We start from the raw sequence: 24936 nt of genomic DNA, 5'->3' as shown, positions 1-24936 counted from the left end.
ATGAGCTGACAGAACAGAATGGAAGAGAAAAATACAACTTTCATCCTTTTTATACTGCAAACCTGAGTAGATCTGCAAGTTGTAGAGGGACTGTCCACAATGTCCTCACTGTAAACACACATATTGTTTATGTCCTTCAATGGCTTTGTTGTACCATGTCTAAACTGCATGCTTCATTAATCTTTTCACTGAAAAGGAGGACATTTCAAAATTCTAAGAATTATTTACTGAGGCTGTCAAAATGTAAAGAAAAAACATGTATAAAGCAGCAAGCAAACAGTGAAATGTGAACAAATGCATGTGGCACAAGTAGTATTTTCCACTGATTCCAATTGTTATCACACTGTGTACTTTGTATCAAAAGTACCTCTATCAGTACACAAACACTCTATACTCTGGAAATATTGAAAGCAATGTTGAGCACATCATCAGCATTCTCATACTCGACCTTACCTTGACATTGCCCCCCCCTGGATTGTGGTTCATGTTGTCCATAGAACCGACTTTGGACTGAGCCTTGATTTTGATCTTGTGTGATTCGATCTTCACATCTCCTCCTCCTAAAACAGGTAAAAATTTATTTTTTTTGTCACTGAAGGTACAAAGAATGGACAAAGCTACAAAAAAACACTTATGGACAGTGCAGAAATTCTTTCTCAGGCAGGTACCAAACATTCAAGGGAGTTCCTTGAGGCCTGGTACTCTTCGGTCAATTCCATAAACAAACATATCGAGCTGGACGCCATCTATGAGCCAATACGATGCAAGGACCAGCGAGGACCTAACCGGTATTGAACCGGTTCTGGTTCGAAACCAGCAACCGACCAATCAGAAATCAGAAGAACTGCTCGTACTCAAGGTCACATGAAACAAACCAATCACTTCCAAGCTTCAGGCAATCCCACCCATCAAACCATATATAAAGGAGGAAGCATCCAACACAAATCACTCAGCTTGTGCACTGATGATGTCACCTTGACTGGTGATGAAATGTTTGCAACCTAAATGCTAAGCTTGGCGAACAACCGAACACCTCAACCATCTACTGGAGCTACGAAGACCACCAGTATTCTCTATGATCCTCAGAAAACACTTAAGTATACAAAAAACATTCACACACACACACACACACACACACACACACACACACACACACACACACACACACACACACACACACACACACATATAAACAATTAAAATGTTAAAGCGATAACGACAGTAATAAATACCTGGCTTGTGCTTGATATTGGCCTTGGAGCCACACTTTGACGTCACCTTACTCAAGTCGACCTTCTTGTTGCGTATCTGGATCTGCGATACATATTGAACAGTTGCAACTGAGACCATGAAAATATGAAAATAACAACACAATCAGAAGAGCTAAGACTTAATCCATGTCTTCCTTAAGTTTGAATGAAATGAAGACATTGGTGATTTGCAGTACAATAGCTTGCTCTGTTCTGAGAAGATTTTAAACTTTTTCTTTTCATGTATACAAATGGTTGTAAGATGTATAACAACACGTGTCTTACATTTGCACATGACATTGATTATATGAAAGTCAATTCTAGCTCTTTATTCAACACACTTCGAGGTTAATGCATCTGGCCCAAGAGTAAACCAGCCAAACCACAGTCTCCCCTGAGGAGCGCAAATTATCGAGGGGATGGCAGGAAGAAGGCACCGAAGACACATTTAATAAAAGAGACGACAGTGCTAGCTCACGTTACAAGCGGTCTGAAGTGCACTGCTGTTTAAGTCATGAGAAGTGTGGGATGACCTACTTAGAGCAGTGCTTAGAATACTAACATCTCTGAAATTCGAATAACATTAACAATAAAAAAAATAAATTTTTAATTGCTGATAAAATGAAAAATTGAAAAATCAAAGTCTTTACATAAGGAATTCTCCCACACTGAAGCCAGAGATCAGCAGATCCTCTGCTGTCAGACTGGACTGTTCAATAATTCAGAATCCATTCCGGGGCTTCACAATAAAATAAATTTAATTTCTTCATTTATGTCATGCTTTTCTCCAAAGTAAATTACAATGTTAAGCTACTTAAAATTATTTACCCATTTATACAGCTGGGTAGTTTTACTGGAGCAATTGAGGGTAAGTACCTTGCTCAAGAGTACGACAGCTGGAGGGGGAATTCGATGTTTGAAATTTGAAATCTGGGCCCAAAGGCAGCAGCTCTGACCACTACACCACCAGCTGTCCAGCTATTAAAAGAGCTTATTTGGCATTTATTGTGATTTAATTTTTCATACAGCTTTTGAGTATAAAGATAATATTCTCCTAGTTGTACAGCGAAGCTGGACAGTCCCCGGCACAGCACTAATCCAAATGGAACAGCAGCCTGGTTACATGTGAGTTATCCAACCTATAAGGTATACTGTACTACACGTGTGTCGTCTACACTGACCACATTTCACACGCACGCTGTCATTTGTGGCGCTCAAAGGATGGCAATGTCCTGTACATGAGTTCCACGTGCACTCCTAAAAACATGATACACTAAGCCATTGCTCTGTTAGTTCCAAATTACCACGTCAATATAATTACTAGCTAAATAACTATTTGGATTCTAAGTATCTGAACTGACTGGCCATTTTCAGTCACTAGTTATGTGGACAATGTTACTTTGTTTCTGCATTTTCCAATCATGGGGCAGTTGGTAGCGGACCAGTTGATGGTATTGATTTGCTACCTAAAGGCTGCTGGATCAAATCCCACCCCTGCCACCACTGCTTTGAGCAACATACCCTGAACTGCCCCAGTATACATGTAATTGTACTTTTGCTGAGATGTACGTCGCTTTGGACAAAAGCGTCTGCTAAATGAATAAATGTAAATGTAAATGTAATTACATGTAAATACCCTGCCGTATAAATGGTTAAACAGTTTGGATTATGGTGCCAGCTACACTGTAAAGTAAGAAAATAACTCTTCTTTGGGGGCTGCAGTTAGTGAAATGAGAGCAGTCACCTTGCACTCAAAGGACATGAGTTCAAATACGTACTCCTGCTGCACAACCCTTGATCGAGACACATATACAGATACCCCCTGACCGACGCAGATAGAGTATTCTTCAACCCCTTACATAAGTCAAAAGTTACATAAGTCAGATCCCCCCTCAGTTATTGCACTTTGACATTTCTTCCTTATTACTGCTGTTTTCATACTAGCCGTTCCTTTCACGTGCTCCTTTATACGTGCAGAATCCTTCACTTTCGTATTCACAGTTGATACGGCTAAACCTGGCTCCCGTGCTATAGACCATAATCTCGTTCACCTTCATACTCCTTATTATTTCCAATTTCATCTCCAAATCGATTGCTGGATGCTTGCGAGATGTTTCTTGTTTCCTGCAAATGCACGTTTACCACCAGGCATTGTGAATAATGAAAAGGGTAAAAAATGTGGGAAAAAAGCACTACGCTAAGGAGAGGAGATGCATTCACGGCTCAAAACGCGGGAACTGAGAAGATGCGGCTTCCTGCCTTGTGTGGCTACACCAACTTGCGCTTAACATATTTCAGATGTTTTGCGTAAGCGTTATCCATAAATAATGTGTATGCCTGAAATGTTTAACATAAATTCGGATTTAAGTAAGTCAAGTTTACGTTAGTAGAGGGGTTTCTGTACTGAACTGCTCCAGCTGCACAAATGAGTAAAAAACTGTAGGCAGCTTAGTTTAAAAACTTAACCTTATAAGTCATCATGGACAAAAACAACAACTAAATAATGGATAATAATAACACCTAGCGGACTGCGGCCTTTTATTTATCAAATAAATTAAGAAATTATATTTGCACAGTAGATTTAATTTACTGAAAAGACGTACAGATATATATTTTCAAGAATTAAAACTATATATTGAAGCTGCTAACATTGCCAGTGGCTCAGAACATTAAAAAGCCTAATTTGAACAAAATGAACTTGAGATCTTAGTAATTTATGACCCGGCATTTTTTTACTTTTACTTTTCTATTTTTTTACACAAGAAAATTTCTAGAAAAGTACTTTTAGTTTTGGGGGTGCGGTGGCGCAGTGGGTTGGACCGCAGTCCTACTCTCCGGTGGGTCTGGGGTTCGAGTCCCGCTTGGGGGTGCCTTGTGACGGACTGGCGTCCCGTCCTGGGTGCGTCCCCTTCCCCCTCCGGCCTTACGCCCTGTGTTGCCGGGTAGGCTCCGGTTCCCCGTGACCCCGTAAGGGATGAGCGGTTCTGAAAGTGTGTGTGTGTGTGTGTGTGTGTGTGTGTGTGTGTGTGTGTGTGTGTGTGTGTGTGTGTACGTGTACTTTTAGTTTTATGTGTGGTTTTTTTTTAAAAAGAAAAATAGTCAAAGTGTGCACCCACACATTTTCAGAACCACTTGTCCCATACGGGGTCACGGGGAACCAGAGCCTACCCGGTAACACAGGGCGTAAGGCCAGAGGGGGAGGGGACACACCCAGGACGGGACACCAGTCCGTCGCAAGGCACCCCAAGCGGGACTCGAACCCCAGACCCACAGGAGAGCAGGACTGCGGTCCAACCCACTGCGCCACCGCACCCCGCAAAGTGTGCACCCTTGCAAACGATACTGCCATCCTGTTGTTTTAGGGAAGTAATTGGTCCATGAGATCTCTGACCTGAGGTGTTTTCCGTGATATCTATCAGGTGAGATCTCCACTGTGATCTCTGTCCTGATGTCTGCTGCATTAGGCTCATAAGGTCAAGACATGTACTTACATGCCCTCCTCCTGGCACATGTTTGATATTGTCCTTGGAACCACAGCGAGACGTGACATGGCTGAAGTCCAGCTTTTTGCTCACTATTTGGACCTGCAACACAGAACAACAGCAGAAAGGACAGGGTCACCACCGTGCCAGGTTTAGAAGCCAGGGATCTAAGGGGTCAGCAGAAGCTTCTACAAGGAGTTAAAGCATCAGTCCTATGATCTCGAGTCAGCCTTTGTGTAGATGAATTCCATTTCGAATTCTAAAACCATTTGTATTTATTACAACTACCTCAAGGTGGCAGGAACTAATGTCATTTTGAGTGAAACATGTAGTTTCATATCCCCTGCTAGCTCTTACAGGAGAAAGAAAGAGGCTGGTCTTTCCACTGTGACTCAAGAGCCATGAAACACACTTCAAGAGTCTTTCCGTGGCCCCCTGGGTATAATTCAGACTCCAACTGTAGTCTCCTAGGGTGGTCTCCTACTGTGGTCTCCTAGGCTGGTCTCCTCCTGTGGTCTCCTAGCGCTCTGCTAGAACCACTAGAGTAGCTTCTCTTGAGATGTTCTGGGGAATTTGGTGGAAGTGGACTAAGTTTTCTGAGAGAGCAGTCACAATTTTTGATGAAAAGTCTATACTGCTCACACAGTATAGTGTATTACTGTTAGAAATGTTAACCAAGTCACAATCTTATTACAGTTCTAACTACAACTGTCTATCTAGCTTTGAATACTGCATGTCATGCTTACATTAGCACAACCAATGCCATGACTCACCCCTCATCGCTGAACTTGGCAAAAGTACAATTATCACACACATTCTTCATTACGTTACAGCACTTTGACTACTGATACCGGTCCACAGAGTGAGAAAAACCAGAACATTAACACAAACATAGGATTGCCTTTGAACTCACTCAGAACTGCTGAATCTCTGTCCACATTTAAAAAGGGTCTTAAAACTCACCTCTTCTGGACTCACAACGACCATGATCTACTAAGTTCATGTAATGTGTAAATGTTCATGCTCTACAACTTTGAGATCATGCCTGTTAAACAACGGATAAACCTTTATGCAGCTACTCCTGTAATTTAACATAAATGTTTATATATATAGTCGGGGTGCGGTGGTGCAGTGGGTTGGACCGCAGTCCTGCTGTCCGGTGGGTCTGGGGTTCGAGTCCCGCTTGGGGTGCCTTGCGGCGGACTAGCGTCCCGTCCTGGGTGTGTCCCCTTCCCCCTCTGGCCTTACGCCCTGTGTTGCCGGGTAGGCTCCGGTTCCCCGTGACCCCGTAAGGGACAAGCGGTTCTGAAAATGTGTGTGTGTGTGTGTTATATATATATATAGATAAAAATTACTAGTAAGGAATCGTCGATACTCAGATAAAGTGTTATATACCTACTTGTGTGATGAACGTTGGTTCATTTGGTGGAAAGAAACAAACTAACTGTACTTAAGAATCACAAGTCTGCATCTAGATGTCTCTTTCTCCTAATGTATTGAACACATTGTATTTTCTATGAGATGTTTGTCGCTTTGGAGAAAAGCGCCGAATAAATATAAATGTTAATGTCTGCAGATGTAACTGAAACACAGGCTAGAATGCAAATTCTGAACAAGGAGAAGGCATTGCCACCCTTTTCCATGCACACTAATAATCTCAGAATCACGAACAATATAAAGGCTGTACCTAGATACCTCAGTACCACCAACCTACCAAACACCCACAGGTGGCGCTGTCACCAAACCAGAGTCGAGCGAGTCAGCGTTTTCGGAGAGCTCTGCCCCAAGGGACATTGCACCCTCATGCAGGACAAGGGTGCGCACATGACACGTGTATGCTTCAGCTGATACTGTAGGGTCAACACGCATCAGTAGTGGCATTTGCGGCTACTGTCACACTGAAATCTTCCTCCGCGCATGGTTTGGGCCCACTCAGCGCCGTGGTTGTGCATTGAACTCTGTAACGGCCAAGTTTCACGGTGGACTGCTGGCTCTCCAGGAGTTCAGAATCAAGGCAGCGGGTCATGGCCCACAAGACGGCCCACAAGACGGCCCACACTTCAGCAAATTAATGTGCTTCAACTCAACCAAACGGAATAAATGGCACAAGGAAACTGAGTGCAGAGGCTGAGGGAACTGGAGAATTGAAATGCCTCACAAAACACTTGGTGACACTCAGCTGCTGGGTTTGTTGTGCAGAGACTCACCTGCATTATCAACAAAATCAATATGTAATAGAGGAGAAGGAACAAGAAAGTAACAGGGCAATGTAAGGGGGACGGAGGACAGAGGAGACAAGACAGAGAAAGAGCAGAGACAGAGCAAGAAAGTGAAGGAGGAGAGAGAAAGAAGAAGACATAGAGGGAGACAATAGTGATGATGGGATGGACTCACTTTGCCCTGGCTGGTCTCTTTGCAGAGGGAGCCTTTTGCCAGGGTGTCAGTTCTGCCCTGTGATGTGGACACCTGGAGAGACAATCACCCCCAGGGTAAATACTCCACTTCTAGGAGTGGGGATGAGGGGCAAGTTGGAGAATGGGGTTTCATACAAATATCTTGCTATGCAAAGGGCAGCGCTTCGAGGGGACCGAGAGGATAAACGCAGGAGTGTAGGAGCGCTGTCAAGCAACACATGTCCAACGTCACTATACTTCACACAAAACAACAGGAACCGCAGGATCGCAAATGCAGCTCTTTTGCAGAAGAAGACCGCCGCTGATGTGCCAAAGGGAGAGGAACGAAGGGCAAGAAGAAACAAGAGGAGGCGAAAGGAAGCTCTCAGCCACAGAGGCAGGTTTTTGCGTGTTACTTAGTTATCTTAAAGGAGGAGGTGAAGCATGGGGGAGCGTGAGAGACAGACCAAGAAAGCGAGCCGACACACAGGAGGTGCTGACAGTACGTACTACGTGGGTACTACCTAGGAGCATCTAGGGATGAAGCCTATTGGACAAGCAGTTGATGGCAGATCAGTATGATGGGGCATTTTTACCCCTGAGAAGAAAACCAGAGGAAGTAGAGCAAAGGAAACCTGGAAGTTAAAGTGTTTCTTAACTGACTGTAACTGTTGGGGTTTTTTGTCAATATTCATCAGCCTGGGAACTGTTTACGGGCTCAGATGACCCCTGGAGAACTACTAAAGGATAAAACCGTGAGCATAACCACTGAACCCTGAAGGGAGACTTGGGTACAGAAAGTGACGCTCAAGTGACAGCATCTAGACGAGTGAGTTTCGAAATGGATTAATGGGTTAGCGAGTATTGCAGGAGTTAAGTCCATCTGCGTTAAAGTCAAACACCAATTCTGCTCATCTCAGGCACATTCACAGCTCGCTTAATAAAGCTCAGGAGTAACGGTATGTGAAAAGCACCCGTTTGTAAGGTGCAGGGAGAGTGCAGGACAAAGTGAGAGTTTGTACCCTTCGCAGGCTAAGGGCTACGGAGTTCACTTCATATCCGACTAAAACTCCGGGCCTTGGAAATTAAGAATCAAGTGCCAGGTGTTCGCACCTTGCCCCCTCCAGGCTGATGCTTCATGTTGTCCGTGGAGCCGATCTTGGAGCGGACGTTCTTGATATCAGGCGGAGGGGCCGTGCCGGGCCGGGGTGCTGCCCGAGGAGCGCGGGGCACCGGGGGTTTCCGCTCTGGCACGGCCGCGTTGGATACGGCGGGCTTGGTGCTACCGGGGGCGGCCCCAGGGGTGCCGGGGGCGGTGGAGGACGTCCGGGTCGGAGTGGTCCGTGGGCGACTGGAGTCTGGAGGGTGAGACACAGACAGCAGCGGCACTCACACCCTAACACTTCCTGACAGATCTTTCATGGCCCTCTTCCAAAAAAAAAACAAAAACATCACACGTCGCCATCAGTGGCACCACGTGCAGGGCATGTTTGAAAACTCGCAAAAGTTATGAAAGATGGCCCCTCCAGTGCTCTTCACATGCGGATCCCGAGGGAGTCAGCAGGATGTGAAACTGATGACTAGCGAATGTGCCCATCGGCCGAAAAACTGATGACGCTCGCGTCCGGACCTGTCGAGAGCGATCCCGTTCCTTCAGCCTTCACGCTGTCATAGCTGCCTCCTCCCCTCACACCAGTGACTTCGCATTGCCAACATGACTTTGAGCTTTGTACCAAAAAATCTCTTCGCCATGCAGATATAGGAGGAGAGGACGACGCGAGACGACACACAAGACTGGCGCCCTACCAGTGGTCGTCTTCAGTGTGCTGGGCTTCTTCGCCTCGCCTGCTTTGCTCTCACTCTTGGCCGCTGCGTGAACCAGAAGACAGGAATCATCTGCACTGAGAGCTCTGCGGACCTTTTGCGCTCACATGAATGTCATATTTTGCTCAACTAATGATTTCACCCGGAGCACCCTTACGTGTCTCATCATGTTAGAGTAGGGTGTTTTACCGGAAGGAACTGCTTCCCATCCTGGGACTTACAGCAGTAGCCCTCAGATTAGGAGACCAGGTCTTCACTACCTGCTCTCTACAACACTACTTAAACCAATTCACGATCATCGTTCATTAAGAGCAGAAATGAAACAGAGCACACGTGTCCACTGACCGAGCCGCGGACAACGACTACGTTGCCAACGCCGACGGAGAGACACAGCGAGACGAGAACTTACGTGTTGTGCGTCGCAGCGAAGGAGCGCTGGTGGAGGTACGGGGCACCGGGGTGGCGCGGGGGGCCCCTGCTGGTTTAGCGGCAGCCGTGGTGGGGGAGCCATTCTTTGTGACAGAGGCTCGAGCTGGCGGGGTTGCGTTGGCTTTAGGCACGGGGGGGAGCCTCTCTGTGGTGCGACCGTCGGTTGTCTAGGGAGAGAAAAGGAAGACGATGGACAGCAGAAGCAGCAGGGAGGAATGTGTGACATGAGGGCAGTTGAGACACGCAGCAGATGGACGACTGGCAGAGCAGCAGCATGTTGTGTGTGCGCGCGTGAGTGCGCTTGTGTGTGTGTGTGTGTGTGTGTGTGTGTGTGTGTGTGTGTGTGTGTGTGTGTGTGTGTGTGCGGATCCACATACTACAGAGCTACACACTGTTACCGACAGAGGGAGACAGCTGACAACTCCTGGCGGTATCCTTTACCTCCAGCTTAGTGAGGTAAAATACAGTGTAGACCCGGTATGCTGCAGGCAATGAGGTCCAACATTTTGGACCGTGTTATGAATGAGTCTTTGTTGTATCAGATTCACATATTTCAATGTAAACGTTCTTAAGTTTCATGTTTCACAGTTAAAAACCACCAACCTGAAGGAATTATTGATGTTCACAGAGGAGGAATCTGTTATCAATTTAAAAAAAAAAAACCGGGGCCTTGTCTGAAAGCAGAAAAAACCCTCAACCACAGTAAATACCGGACACCACATGGGAGGCCAGACAGCTGCGTTTCAGAGTTGGCTGAAAGTGAAAGTTAGAGTGTGGCGAATGAACTGAGAGACGCTGGAATCCAATAACCAGGACAACAGGGTACTATCAAAAAGACAGAAGCGGAGGGCTTGAGGAGGTAATAGGGACTTGAAGGAGAATGAGACCACGAGACCAATCGGACATTGGGTTCACAGGAGAATGAAGGTACTGAAGAAAGATGAGAGCTGTGACCAAAGAGGACGCTGCCGGTGGGGTGGGGGGGTGACTCACCTTGGCCTTGACCTCACGGGGTTCTGTGGCAGAGAGAGAGCGGTTGGCAGTGGGCCCTGGCCGCTTGGTGCCAGTGGTAGGGGTAGTTGCCTTGGAAACGGGGCTTTTTTTGTTAAGGGTAGCAGAGGAGGAGTTGGAGGCAGGGGGTGGGCCTTTTGGGGTGGCGTCCCCTGTGGACAGCGAGTTCGGCCGCGTTTTGGCGGAGGTCGCTTTGGTCAACCCAGTAGTTGGCTATGGGATGGAGAGCAAACCCAAAAAATGGGGGGAGAAACGAGGGTGGGAGAAAGAAAATTGCAAATCCAGGCAACAATGGCAGGAGGACAAAGCAGCAGAAGCAGCATAAATCATAAACAGAAGCACGAGCCAACCACAGGCGAGTTTGGACACTACTGTCTACACATTCGCCCAGCAGCACACTCATACACACATTCAGCTTGAACTGGTTTTGAGAACCTGATGTGAGATGGTGGGTGGTCCAACCCAGGGCAGGAGGCGGGAGCACTGGGATGGACAGCTCCCATGGACCTGCCCCTGGCCTAACTGAATGATGACGGCCAGCTGCCGGTCCTGAAGGACCAACTCCACGGACTATGAAGGCAGCTGGCCCGAAGACTCCAGGAGCGATGGTTTGAGGAAGAAGAGGCTGAGAGCCTGACCCCATGAGAGGCTGGTTTGCCTTGAGTTTGGTTCTTGTCTTAGTGCCCAGAAGGGCTTGTTTAATTTGTTTGGGTTTCTAATAAACCCTTTTTTGCTTTCAAAGCCCCGCTATCCCGTGCCTTCACCCCAAAACCAGCCACACTATCCCAACTTTCACTGAGAACAATAACAGCTGTGTCTGTCGAGTCCTTTAATGCCTTCATTGGCTTTGAATCAGACAGCAGTGAACAGTCTCAGATGTACCCTCCTTTTCCACAGACTTGCTCTACCTTCCTCTCACTGAGGTCATCCACACACCCTGAGCATCAGAAGCAACGGAAGCCTGCAAAGCAATGGGTGATGCCGACGGGACCCTTACGCTGCCGCCTACCTTGGCCTTCTTGTCTGCAGCAGACAGGCCCTTGCCAGGAGCCGCACCGGTCCCGTTGGCGAGGGCCGTTTTCCCAGGCTCCTTCACGGCTTTCTCTGCTTTCTCCACTTTTGCCGTTTTGTCCGGCTTTTCACTACTATCCGCCTTCCTTGCTTTCTCAGCTTTATTTGGCTTCTCCTTCTTGTCCATCTTCTCCTTGCCTTTGTCCACCTTTTCCGTCTTGTCAGTCTTCTCTTTGTCCATCTTTTCGGCCTTGTCAATCTTCTCCTTTTCTTTCTCCACTTTTTCTGCCATGTCCACCTTTTCCTTGTCTTTTTCTACTTTCTCTGCCATCTTCTCCTTCTCCTTGTCCAGCTTTTCTATTTGATCTGATTTTTCCACCTTTTCTACCTTGTTGCTATTTTCATCCTTATCAATCTTTTCTGATTTATCCACTTTCTCTGGCTTGTCTGTCTTCTCTGGCTTGTCCATCTTTTCCAAAGCATCGATCTTCTCCACCATCTGGGAGTTGTCTGTCTTCTCAAACGTGTCAGCCTTCTCAGGTTGCACTGTGAAGTGGAGCAAATACTGTGAGCATGGATCAAATTCATCATTCAAAGGCTGCTCAGCTAATAAAATTTCAGCAACGGCCTGAATGCTCAACAAGGCTACTCATCTGCATAAGCTCAGTATTTCACTAACCTTGAAATCTGAAGCTGCCCTACCAGCTGTTCTGAAATTATTTCTTAAGCAACGTACCACACACTGCTATCCAGGTTTTTCAAGCAGCTTCTGTAATCAACAGTAAAGCAGGAGTCATAAAAAAGTCACTGCGGTGAAGATTAATCAAAGGTGTTGAAGGGTCCGTCAAAGAGAGAGCTCCATAAAAGTGATGCCAATTAAATCAACATGGATTTTGCATGAATTTACATTTATTCATTAATCTGATGCTCTTCTCCAAAGCGGTGGGGGGGCACGGTGGCGCAGTGGGTTGAACCGGGTTCTGCTCTCCGGTGGGTCTGGGATTTGAGGCCCGCTTGGGGTGCCTTGCGACGGACTGGCGTCCCGTCCTGGGTGTGTCCCTTCCCCCTCCAGCCTTACGCCCTGTGTTGCCAGGTTAGCCTCTGGCTCCCCGCGACCCCGTATGGGACAAGCGGTTTAGACAGACAATGTTCTCCAAAGCGACCTGCAATGTTAAGGTACTTACAATTATTTACCCATTCACTGGAGCAATTTAGGGTAAGTACCTTGACAAGGGTACTAGAGCTGGAGGTGGGATTTCAACCTGTGACCTTTGGGTCCATCACTGAATCCCACACGGGCTGTTCCTAAATTCAAGACACACCACCCATACACACTACTCCGCCTGCACACACTCTCCACACACACACCCTCTTCTTGAATGTAGCCAGCGCCACACCACCACAGGAAAGCCAGCGCATCTCCCACTGACACATCTAGCAGTCGTGCTCCAATGGCGAGCTGTCTTCAACATATATGGAAAACTCCCAGCACGGCGAGGACCATCTGGAACACTCGGTTTGGCCACCTAACCCAAAGCTCACTGACCTGCCAACGGCTCAAAGCACTCTTAGTCTGAGGGGCCGTCTTTTAAACCCGACACTCATCGACTTCACCAGAGGATTGCGAACAATCTGGAGCACAGTAGCTTCTGCATTTCAGTGCAAAATGTGGTTCTTTCCACTGAAAGTTAGCGTCAACAAAAGAGGAGTGATTTATGTACCTAAGCGAACACAAATTCATGTCAATTATGCTTATATTTACCAAGATGAAAAGTATGAAATCATTCTTGTAGTAGTTACAGTGTACTTATGACATATGTTAGCACATTATAACTTCACTCATTCATATTCAGCTCATAAGTCAACATAACAGACATATATACTGTTGAGCATCAGAGCAAATATTGAGGGAATATTACGAAAAGGAAATTCTAAGCAAGGTTTGGTAAGACAACTTTCAGACAGTTATTCTCCTGCTAAAAAGATGTGTAACAGCATCGGTAGTCACTCCACGTGAGCTAGGCAGTCACTGACGGACTTGGCAAAAACTTGGCAAAGAAGCACTGAATAATTGCTTATATCCAGCTTTCTCTGAAGCGAAAGGAGTGACAATAGCAGGAATAACTGACTTGATCTTAACCAGCCACTCCAAGTTTTCACTGCCTGTGTACCAAAAGCTGTGAGCTGAAAACACAGCACACTCTACAAACACACCCTGCACCTCGTCGTACCTTCGAAGAATAACACACCAAAATTTACCATTTTGGGTTATTATATCTGCAAAAAATTAAAGCATGAAATTTTCTCTAGAGCATTTCAATACAACTTACATTGTGCCATCATCAGCAACACCACGTTCAAGAAAACACACTTAGAGACTCAACATAAAGAACGAAGGCCTCTTTCGCTTCGCCGCGTGAGACGCTCACGCGCCGCGGGCGGAAGAGGCGCCTTGCCGTGTTCCTGCTTTCTGCAGTGTCACGGGTCGGCGACGTGAGGTCGGTGTCACACTGCTTGTTCTCGCAGACAAACCACCGTGCGGCGAAAGACGTCATCAGATGTACGGCCGGAATGTTTTCACGTCTCACTCTGAGAGACGGGTGTTGCGCACACGTGATGCACTCTGCATTGTTCTCTGAGACGTACGTCGCTTTGGAGAAAAGTGTCTGCTAAATGACTACATGTACACGTCGACGTAAACGTTGACGGCGGGGGACAAACGTCTCCTATCCGGCAGGCGCTACACATCACTGTGCGCCAAAACAACCAGATAGAGAAACAGCTTCTTTCCCCACGCTGTCATGTCCATGAACAGCTGATTGTTGTTAGTCTCTGCAATACTTTCTCCCTCTTGCTTACTCCCTCCCTCATTATTTTCTCCCTCCCATCCCTGCACTTGCTGTACGTATATATATATATATATATGTTCATATGTCTGTATATGTGTGTTGTGCTTTTTTTGCCTACTCTACACTATGAGCCTTTGGGAAGCGAAGCCAAATTCCCTATGTGTGTGTGCATACTTGGCCAAATATATCAGATTCTGATTCTGAAAAAAAAGAGATGATAATTCAAGCAGAATAAACGGGGAAGTCTGTCCTGGAGGGCAGCTTCGACTTTGACTTTCACACTTTTCTCGACTTTGAGGCTGCAGCACAGCCAACCACCTCTTTTCATATCTCATTCGTTTCTATAGAGTCCCTTGCTTTGCATTAATCGTTTCTGGTTGTTTACGAGAACCAAGAGCAGTGAGAGAAAGGAGATTAGTGTGGAGAGGCCAGGGAAAGGGAGTGAATATTGGGGTGGGGGTCTAATGAGTGTGTGGCAGACAGAAAATGACAAGCCTTGAGCTGACAGAAAAGCACATTGTTGGCTGCCACTCTTTACATAACCCTGGTTTGTTCTGCCTCAGAAACAGATGGGGGCAGGATGAGCTCGAGAGCCGAGGAGACAGGAGACAGGGCCGCGGACGGAGACACGAGGAAGGCGGACAATAAGGGGCCTTGTGGAGCAGACAGGCCACGAGAGAAAAACAGCAGCACTGAAGCCAAAACAAAATGTGCCGAGTGGAAAAAAAAGGACTCTACGGTGGGGTTTGTAAAAGGAAGCGTTGACGGCCTTTTCACGAAACTGTGGCAGAGCCACCAAAAGGTCACCTGGCACATCAGTTACGGTTGGGCAACAATCAGTGAAAGTAACAGCTATTCATTCTTGCATTTCGTAGCTCTGGTTCGTGACTGTTCATCTCCATCCATGGGGTTGTGATCATAACCGGTCCAGTGGTTAGTGTGCTAAGCTTACGAAGACTCCCTTGTCTGGTCTGCTGGTTAGCATGTCTCTGAAAATTAACATGAGCCATGTGCTTCCTACAGGAACTTGAGTTTTCAAGAAGCAGCATGGTTGAACTATTAAATATATCTCCATCAATTACCAACTTTACATCAATTACATGAACATCCTGTAGGCAAATGAGAACAGCACAGCCTGTTCTGACCTCACCTAACACTGCCGTTGCTGTGTGATGCTGCTGAACGATCCTCTCCCCACAATAACGCCAACTGTGCCGTTCGCTCGAATCGACAAAACGACATCCCAACGGTTACGCCACTGTAGCGAAGCATCTCCCCATAGCTCACGTCAGCTGTTCAGTGGTGCGGTTGCCTAATCTAGCGTTGCTGTGCCGACACCGCTGGTAATAGCAAGACCATGAAGAGCCCAGCAGTAACACCCAACTCCCTTGTGGACACCAGGGCCTTCATGCGCGAGCGAGACATGGAACCATGGCACGGGGCAAATCTCACAGAGAAGGAAGACTAGCTGCCCCAGATTGAAGAGACAATTGAGATAGTTACATAAGGCAGCTTGTCTGAGAGTAACAGAGAGAAGGCAGAAGAATTTGGAGGAAGAACACCGTTGCCTATTTAATGTTTGTTCGGCTTCCATGAACTTTGTTGGGCACTATTGCTGCTTGTATCATTGTCCACTTGATTTAATGGGGCAATTGTCCTGGTTTTGGTTTTCACCATTTCAATGAAAACTTCCAGGTATGGTAAAGGAAAGGCAAGTGCCGTTGAGTGGAAAATGACTCACAGCGACTGCTAGTGTGTTTTTCTTGGTACGGAAGGGTATAAATGTGGTTTACCACTGTTGTCTTTCATGCCTGGGCTACAAACAATGATAGGATGTAAACTCCACCCACCCTGAGCAGCATTCAAATCTACACCAAAGCAAGAAGCTCAGGAGCAGTGAGGCATCGGCTTTACCGGTAAATTAAAAAATAAAAGCTTACAGCTACACACAGACACACAGACAGAGACACACACACACGCACATACACACAGTCGTCACAGAAGCTTCTTCTTGTGACCATAGAGTAAAGATTCAAAGATTCATTCTGTGCATCTCACAGTCAGCTGGTGGTCGGTCAGTGTGAGAACATATACTGTGTCTACACTGACCGGTCATCAGTGGGGGTCACTGGAAAGAGGGGCTGCACACAAAAAATGATGAATACAAAATCCAGGTTTCAAAAATATGACACTGCGGACATTGCTACAGAAATGCCAAAATCAAAAACAGAGTCGCAGCCGGTAGACAGTAGACTGGATTTCCAATATGGGACACAGCCCTGCACTCATGTCCCCCTTTAGAAAGCGCCCTGAGTATGAGTGACCAGCTGCCTCAGTACTGGTGGAGTTTAGGGCCACAACTCAAACACACTGTGTTTTTCCCTCTCAACAATGCATAGCACATTCACTTAGGCAAAGAAATGTCAATGACTCAATGTCCAAATGCCTGAAGACAGCACGTGAAAAGCTGACAAAGGCTGGACACTGACACATTTTTTCCTCTAAGGTCACTTACCGCGATTTACCCCTTTATACACCTTGGCGCTCTTTACTGGCACAATTCACGGTAAGTACCTAGCTAAGGGGTATTAGAGCAGTAATGGGATTTGAGCATAAAACCCTGAAACCTGAAGGGAGCAGCACTGACTACCGTGTTGCCTTCAGAAGGGAAGGGCACAGCGTCAGACCCCACATATCATTATCATAATAAGTATTTGTGCACCGCTCCCCCTCTGCGAGAACACACCGCCACCACGGTGTCTTTGAATGACCTTGCCAGGAAAAACAAGCGATGCACACTGCCTTCAACGTCTCCGCCACTCCAGGCTGCTCCCGCTCCCTATGAGACGAGGTAAAAAAAAGGTACAATAAGCTGCACATTCCCAGTGAACTCGACACTACAAGAGGAGGTCAAAATCACGTCCACGGGACGAGCGCTCTCGTTCATTGAAAACCACTCGCTGTGTTTTCCATCAGTCAGACCGAAGAGAGAAATCCAATGTGGGTCATCGCTGATGGAGTCCAGGGAAGTGAAGAAGGTGTGGTGAATGGGGGGAGAGGGGGGCGGTTGCACACTGCCCTTCCTCCTTAACAGTGTGGACACTTTCTCCTCCATTTGCATCTCACCATCGCAACAGCAACAAATCAAGAACACAAACAATACACACGCACACGCTTCTGCCTGGTACCCGGGTTCACATCTTCCCCTCTTAGCACCTGTGCTTCCTGCCCCTCCACCTGTTTGCCCCCTTTGTAACACGGCAACTCTCTTATTCCGGAATAAACCAACAGAAAATGCACATTTGCTGAACAGATCTTCACCAAACTATCTACACAAAACGTGTGCGATGAAGTAGAGGTTGTTGTCAGACAGTGACCGGTGGGTGATGGGGCTGGGCAAGGTGGCCGCTGGTGACATCACCTACCCTCCACGGCATTTTTGCCGTTGGTGACACCGGTGGTGTTGAAGGCTTGGCCACCGATGGGCACCAGCAGCATTATGCCCTGGTCCTTCTCGGGCTGCGAGACATCAAGTGCCTCGAGTGCGAAATTCCCGCCGCCCTTCGGCAGCGGTGGGAACGGCGCCCGCTTGGGACTCGGCTCTGCTTCCTGCCTCAGGTCATTCCTGGTGACGCCGGCCGTAGACAACGTGGGCGGCGGTGTGGGCGGCTGCTCGTCGGACACGGTCAACGAGCGCTTCATGGAGGAGAGAGGATGCCGTGGTCCACCCCCCGGTGAGGGCAGCTCGTCCAGCGCCCCGTACTTGTCGGGGTACTTGTCCGGGAGCTCCAGGCTAGCCGGCACCGACAGGTGGGAGCACTCAGACATGGCGCGCCTCATTGCCTTGCGCTGCTGATCGGCACGGCCCATCAGGGTTGGCGCCACCTCGTCCTCGCTCTCCTCCGAAGACGCTCCCGAGACGTCATCGCCACCGTCCAGGTAGTTGTCATTGACGATGCCGATGACACAGTAGTTGGGCGGTGCCTGAGCGCCGGGCTTCGGGCTGAACTCTGGCGCCCCGCCGAAGGAGGGGTTCCACACGCTAATGTCAGCTGGCTTGTGCAGGTCGGGCGACACTGAACCGCCCGAGTGGCGCGAGGGCGAACCATTGGTTGGCGCCGTCGCCGCACTGTTCTTGTAGCTGGGTGAGGCACCCAGTTTTCCAGGGGAGGCAGGAGACTTACTGCAGGGCGAGGGGGAGGAGGAAAGGGGGCTTTCGGGGCTCTCGCCGGCGCTGCCCAGGGACACGCCTCCCGCGGCCCTTCCCGGCACTTTGAGGTCGGGCTCCACACCGACTCCTGCCGGTCCGTCAAAGAAGCACAGCTTGTCCTCATCGGTGAGCCCGGGCACGCGGGGGGGTCCGGCCAGGCTGCGGGGAGGCCCGATCTCCCCGTGCTGCCAAGCCCAGCCCTGCGGGCCTTGCGACTCCTGCACGGAAGACACCTTGCAGAGCTCACTGTACTCCGAGAAGGGATCGGCCGACTGCTGCTTGGAGAAAGAAGACATCCTTCGGCCCCTTTCTCTCTCGCACCCGCTACCGGCTGGCCTCTCTCGTTTCCGGCCTGATGATATATTCTGCCGTCCCCCCTTCTTTCACAGAGCAGGTGAGGTGCTTCTTCTGCCGTTTGCCTGTGTGCGCGTGCGTGCGTGTCCGCGTTCACTCACACAAACGTGGCGAGCTTCTCGTCGAGCCTGTCCGCTCCGAGCCGGCCGGGAGGAGCAATGAGGCTGAGCTCGACGCGCTGCTTATTCTCCCTCTTCCTGACATCACAGGCGAGCGCTGCCTCTGGTCACATGACTCCACGGCAGGTCCCTATTGGCTAGTGCCGAGAGGCCTCTCCTCCAATGGCAGAGAGCAGCAGCCCCCCTCCTCCTCTTTGTTGTTTTTTCTCGCTCACTCTCACTTTCCCCTCTTTCTTTTGCCCCAAGCCCCCTTTACCATGCTTATGGAGACCCAGGGTTGGTTTCTCAGGTCAGTCTTTTTTTAACAACGGAAGAGCAGTTTGTCACAGCAAAACACACACACACACACACACACACACACCCACACACACACACACACACACACACACACACACGCAGCTCTGCGCTTTGCGTCGACCCAGGGAACTGTTCTCAGTCCACAGGTATGTTTCTAAGCACGATCGCGCTCCAGCAAAGTATCCGTTTATCCTGCAAGCGTGCTTCCTTCTCCAGCCACAACTCGGAATCCAAGGCGTCTCATCGTGCTCCTCCCGCTCTTTACTCCTCCCGACCTTCAGTGCCCCCATCTCGCTCCGGCACTTCACTCCCACAGCTGTGTGCCTGCAGCTGCCCGGTACCCCGGCTGTGCGGTACTAGGCTCTGGGTGCCGGTGTTTGTGGCTACCGCCCCACGCAGAGCAGCGGGATGTCACCCCGGTCGCGCTGCCGTTCATGCAAAGGAGCGGCACTTCCAGCTCAGAAAGGTACAATGAAGCCGTACTAGAGTACTATAGTACATCTTACAACGAGATGAAAAATGCGTGTGAGGGCAGCACGGAGGTGCCTTAAAAGCTCATTTCAAGGAAGGCCGTTTGGCTGGAACACATCGCCAAAGGCTCAGCAGACTGTAATTCATCATGAAGATCATTGCGGCACAAGCAGTGCATCACTTTAAATGAAGCCAAATCGGAGCACCTGCTCACTGTCCTCTCCATCTCTGTGACCGCACATGAACCTCATGTAGGCAAACGGCAACTCTGAGCTCAAGGAGCCCAAAGATCTGAACCCCGAGTGCTTCCTGCTTCCGGCTTCACTGCTGTCGGCACCTGCTATTGGTCCTTGCGCCGCCGCACACCTCGGAGAAGGAGTCTCCGCAACCGTGGGGAAAGACACACAAATGGTGCAGAAGTTCTTCACAGATTTTAATGAGCACCAACCGCTGCTGTTGCACAAGTCCAGATACCTGTCCAACTGTGTCACCTGACATTCAAACCTCTCATTACATAATATAGAAGAATATGAACAATGTGTGTAAAACAGAATCTGCTGCACCACTCAGTTTGGTTCCCTTGGATTAAAGCAAGCACTTTGGGGGGGGGGGCTAGTGTTTCCAACAGTGCTGTGCTCCCAAACTGGGCCTCTTGTCCTCTCTTCTCATTCATTGCTGTGGCCCCAGTTACATAAGCCAGGCGCTCCTCCCTGTCATCCACTCTGTGTGTGTGTGTGTGTGTGTGTGTGTGTGCACGTGTGCGTGCGTGTGTATGCACGCTATGGGGCAGACACAGCAACGGGGGGCTGCTGACTCGCCATTTTCTCACCAGCACATGCAAAGAGCCTCAGACAAAAAAAAACTTCCTCAAACTTTAATGAGAGCACATTACATAATGGTCCACCCAGCAAACTGGTCGGTGTACGCGGCTCGGCCCACATTCTCCTCACACACACACACACACTTTTCTCCAAGCTATGTATAATACTTCGCCCATTCATTCAGAAGGACATTTCAACTGGAGCAATTCAGGGTAAGTATTTCTATCAAGCGCACTGCAGCAGAACATAGGATTCGAACCTACATCCTCAGAGTGCAAGGCAGGATGTCAAGTTGATTACAGTAAGCAAGGTGATAACACGGTAAAACCAAACCAAACCAATTACGGCAGCCACCAGTCAGACTACTCTGTTAAATTCCAGCTAGTGTTTCATTGTTCTGAACCCACTATACACAGCAATCGATTGATTCTTTTCATTCAGAAAGAGGTGCGAAGGGAATGAGGGACTGCGGATGAGATATATCATAGTCTATATATCATGTCAGGTCTATATGTCATAGTCTATATATATCATTATAGATATACCATGGTCTATATTTTCATAGACCATGAATAATTGGATGATGTGTAGAATCAATCCTCAGTATGCATCTTCAGGATCTGGTGAACTCCTCCTGTTGCGAATGACAGCATGTGCCTGTTCAGGTTAAAAATGAGCCAAAGTGCCTTGATGCTCTAAAGTGGCGAAGCTCCAAAACCCGATGCAGAAGTGTGACCCAGAGAGTACGAGCACCGATGCGGCACTTGAGTTCTCAGTCCACGGTCACCATCACAATGCAGTCCTTTCCTTTCCCAAACAAGCTTTAGTGAAGAACACTGAGTTGTTTGCTTTGGCTTTACAGCGCATAAAGAAGTACGGCACACGAGGAGCAGCCATTGGCTCAAACCTTAAACAAAGGACACTCGCAAAGCGAAACAAATCTGGAGCCAAAAATAGTAACGTGAGAGTAAAAAAAGATGCGGCTCATTTCAAGTCTTTATTTTCTCTCAACGCTCAGATAATGTCTTTGTTTTATGGGCCAAATGATAAACGAGTGAAACGCGTCACTCGTCCGCTGTACGGAACGGCGAAGGGACCAGTGTCTACTACTGTTTGACGGAGACAGTGAAATTAGAAAAGAAACACTTGATGGGGGAATTTCAGGGTCCGCTGAGAAAAATCGTGGGTGAGCCTTGAAGTACAGATAAAGCACTCTTATTTTGGGTATAATTCCAGCCATTCATCAGCGGATGAGGGTTTGTTTGTTTTCAGTGGAAGCCTCCAGCATGCTGTGTGAAGACTGGCTTGTGTGAAAGTACAGCGAAGCCATCAGTGATGTAACTCAAGGCAACGCTGTGAATGGAGTGTAACGTTACTCATCATATAATCGGAACAAGAAGTGTAACACTGGCGCGTGCTTTATAAGGCAGTGTCTATAACTGCGCTATGGCTGGACAAAAGGAGGACTCCTCGTTGTTGCGATGGGTGGAACGGATCATTGCTTCAGTGGAGATGCCGCTGTTTAGAACACTACAGAAAAATAGTTGCTGCTGCTGCTGCCGCTGCATGGGGGGTTGGGTGGTGGGGGGGTCTATCGTGTTTCTATTTCTGGTCTTGTGTCACACCCCATCGTTTCCTTGGCTGCTCCGATTCCTTACATCTCCAGGGCAACAGCCTCCCATTTCCATGGAAACAGGCTCCCTGTGACAGCGGCTGCTATGATTAGGGGCTGTATAGTTATGGTAAAGCAAGGAGTAAAAAGAAAGGTTCGAAGAATGACAAGTGCAAGATGGGAAAAGTGAAAGAAGAACAAAAAGAAAGAGGAGAGGAAAATATTATGAGAAATGTGCCCAGAGGGCTTGGATTCCCGCAAGATGTGTAGACCTGTACTATGTTTCCAAGCAAACATCTACACCGATCAAACCTAACAGTTCTCCTGTTAATATATAACAAAATAGAACAAGTATTGTCATTGCTTTACAACATTTACATGCAATGAGGATTGGTCTCACTCACAGACACACACACACACGCACACACCAGGCAAGAATGTTGCAATATTCAAATCCATTCTCTACAGTCTTCTCACCGTGTAGGCATCGTAATTCTGAATTCTGAACATGGTACATTTTTGCCTCACATTTTATTTGACCTTCAGAGACAAAAACCTCGGGAATTGCAAACAAGTTTTTAAGGACGGCCCACAGCACAAGTTTACCGAGAGCGAAACGGAACGATGTCCGGAGCAAACGGCAACTTCCGTTTCCCAAAGGCAAACTGAGGGGGTTGGTCTTGTACCAACAGCACAGCAGGAGTGCAGAATCTGTGGGTTTCACCACAGTTGTGGTCGTTCGTTACCCTGAAAACTGCCTGATGGGAACTCTATCGGTCATGTCTGGTAAGGCTGCTACACAGAAACCACAGATAACCGCTATCTGAGGACGCTTGTGCTCCAAGGAGAATGAGAGAAGGTGAAGGTGAAGAAAGTGACGGGCAGCAGTGCGTCGGCTTTCGCCTTCTTTCCTAGTGCAAACGTGGCGACTGCCGAGGGACCACAGGGACAGAGCTCACGGATTCCGCGTTTCCTCCTTTAGGGTTTACTGAGAGAGTCGATCAAGTGTTCCACACGGCCCCGAATTGCAGAGGAACAACAAGCTGCCCATGAGGCCCAGCTCTGCGATTCACAAGCTGTCGATTTAAATGTCACTTGGTCTGCTGTCGTTTCCAATTCCGTGCAATTCTTCTAGAAGCGCCTGACACCACTACAGACACATCTTCTTCATTACTTTGCCTTAACGCTCGAGTTTGGCTGGTCCAGCCCAGCTTTTCCGCACACTGCTTAACGACTGTTTCCCTTCCTCATGTCCGGAGCTACGCAGGCGAGGAAACTGGGTTACGTGAAGACAAATATAGCATCGTCTTTAACGCAGACGGTGGGCAGTCCACCGCTGTGTCGGCTGCACCAAATTCGATCAGCCTTATTTAAAACTTGTAAACCCGGTAAAATAAGGAAACTTAATCCATGGTATTAATGACCAGTCTGAGTGAGTGAGAGAGACAGTGAGTGGGCTCATCTGTGAGAATATCAAAAATAACTTGATTTTGTCAATGAATCACTGACTCTGCGGAGGGAAAGAAACACGTCAAGTGATCTAACGGTTTACAAGAATGAGTGTGACAGCAATTACGAGAGGAACTGGCCAAAGCAGCTTTGAGCAGGAACAAGTAGCACAGGAGATAAAACGGATGTTTTCACTAAACACAGAGCAGAAGTATATGTGACACAAGAAGCCGAGACCATTTTCTTTAATGTTAACGTAATAATAATACACTAATCATCATATAACATCATAATGCCCCTTTGCCAAAAGAGTTACCAATTGAATACAAGACTGATGCTGGTTTCCTTCTCACTGGAACGGCAGAAGGAAGATTCCAGAAAACAGAATAGAAAGAGGCCACGTTACTCAATGACTTTGGTAGTGAGGAGGCAGCTCAAAACTGCAAGCAAGCAGAGACCTACTGTTTCTTCCAGCTGTTTTGCCTCCGGAAGGAATTCTCCTCAGCGATGGAACACGTCTAGGGTGATGAACTGAATGAGCATTGCCTTCACCTTCAGCAGCAGCACCTGAGATGGGGCAGGAAGACCTCCGCTGACCTAGCAGCCCGCTCCCACCGGCGGGAATTCGCTTCAATTACGTATGAGACAGGGTGCACAACAAAAGTTTGCCCAAGTGAATGCAGAGAACGAACACGTTGTGTAGCAGACAAGTTCTTCCAAAGCTAATTGCTACTTGAAGGTGGAAAAATTGCGACTTACTACCAGCAGGGTCCTGTTTTCGAGCGCTACAGTAACACTCCCGCGAAACGTTGCCATCTCTTCAGTTGTCATTGCGGCCCGAAGGAGGTAAAGCATTCCCTCACTTTGCTCAAGTGCCAAGAGAGTCCGTAGCACGACTCACAACAGCAATTTTTTTCATCACAACAGAAGGAGAGCAATAAAATATTGGTTTGACGTTGTTTGCTGGACCTGCCGTTCGGAGCTCTGCTGCTTATTGGCCTCTTTCTCGTGCCTCTTTTTCGTGCGCGAGCGTGAACTTTGTACTTCTACCGTGTTTGTCTCATGCTCGGCCACAAGGCAGGTACCCTTACGGGACGACAAAATCAGGCCTCTTCAAAAAGCAACAACCGGAGATGTTCACGCAACCATCTCGTCACGAGAGCGGTGGACGTACTGCTCGCACACACTTCGAGCGTTTCACATTAGTGGTGTTGCCTCTCAAGTGCCCTACTTCTCAGATGATTTCTTTTCAATATTTATGCGTTTCCCCCAGACCCCGGAGTCTGCCAACGTCACATTTATTTTCAATCAAAGCACGTGTCAGCTACCAGGACATATCTTGTCCACTGAGAAG

General features: G+C 48.1%; 1 protein-coding gene across 6 annotated transcripts in view; it reads right to left on the bottom strand.

Moving 5' to 3' along the window:
* Positions 1-24936, bottom strand: part of LOC108934017 (microtubule-associated protein 4-like) — a 62042-nt gene that overhangs the window by 9101 nt on the left and 28005 nt on the right. For 3 of the 6 annotated variants that reach the window (XM_029253814.1, XM_029253815.1, XM_029253816.1), the window contains 9 exons: positions 11399-11946; positions 10372-10602; positions 9359-9545; positions 8932-8994; positions 8239-8483; positions 7127-7198; positions 4742-4834; positions 1233-1314; positions 454-560 (listed from right to left, as the gene is read on the bottom strand). In XM_029253814.1, the coding sequence (XP_029109647.1) occupies positions 454-560; positions 1233-1314; positions 4742-4834; positions 7127-7198; positions 8239-8483; positions 8932-8994; positions 9359-9545; positions 10372-10602; positions 11399-11946 (1628 nt within the window). Of the gene's footprint in view, positions 1-453; positions 561-1232; positions 1315-4741; positions 4835-7126; positions 7199-8238; positions 8484-8931; positions 8995-9358; positions 9546-10371; positions 10603-11398; positions 11947-17674; positions 18871-24936 lie in introns of those variants that run through there. The other 3 variants (XM_029253819.1, XM_029253817.1, XM_029253818.1) reach the window with 3 other exon arrangements.

The sequence above is a fragment of the Scleropages formosus genome, chromosome 7, assembly GCF_900964775.1.
Source record: "Scleropages formosus chromosome 7, fSclFor1.1, whole genome shotgun sequence".
NCBI classification, from domain to species: Eukaryota; Metazoa; Chordata; class Actinopteri; order Osteoglossiformes; family Osteoglossidae; genus Scleropages; species Scleropages formosus.
The sequence above is the reverse complement of the archived record's forward strand: the minus strand, read 5'-3'. Positions and strand labels throughout refer to the sequence as shown.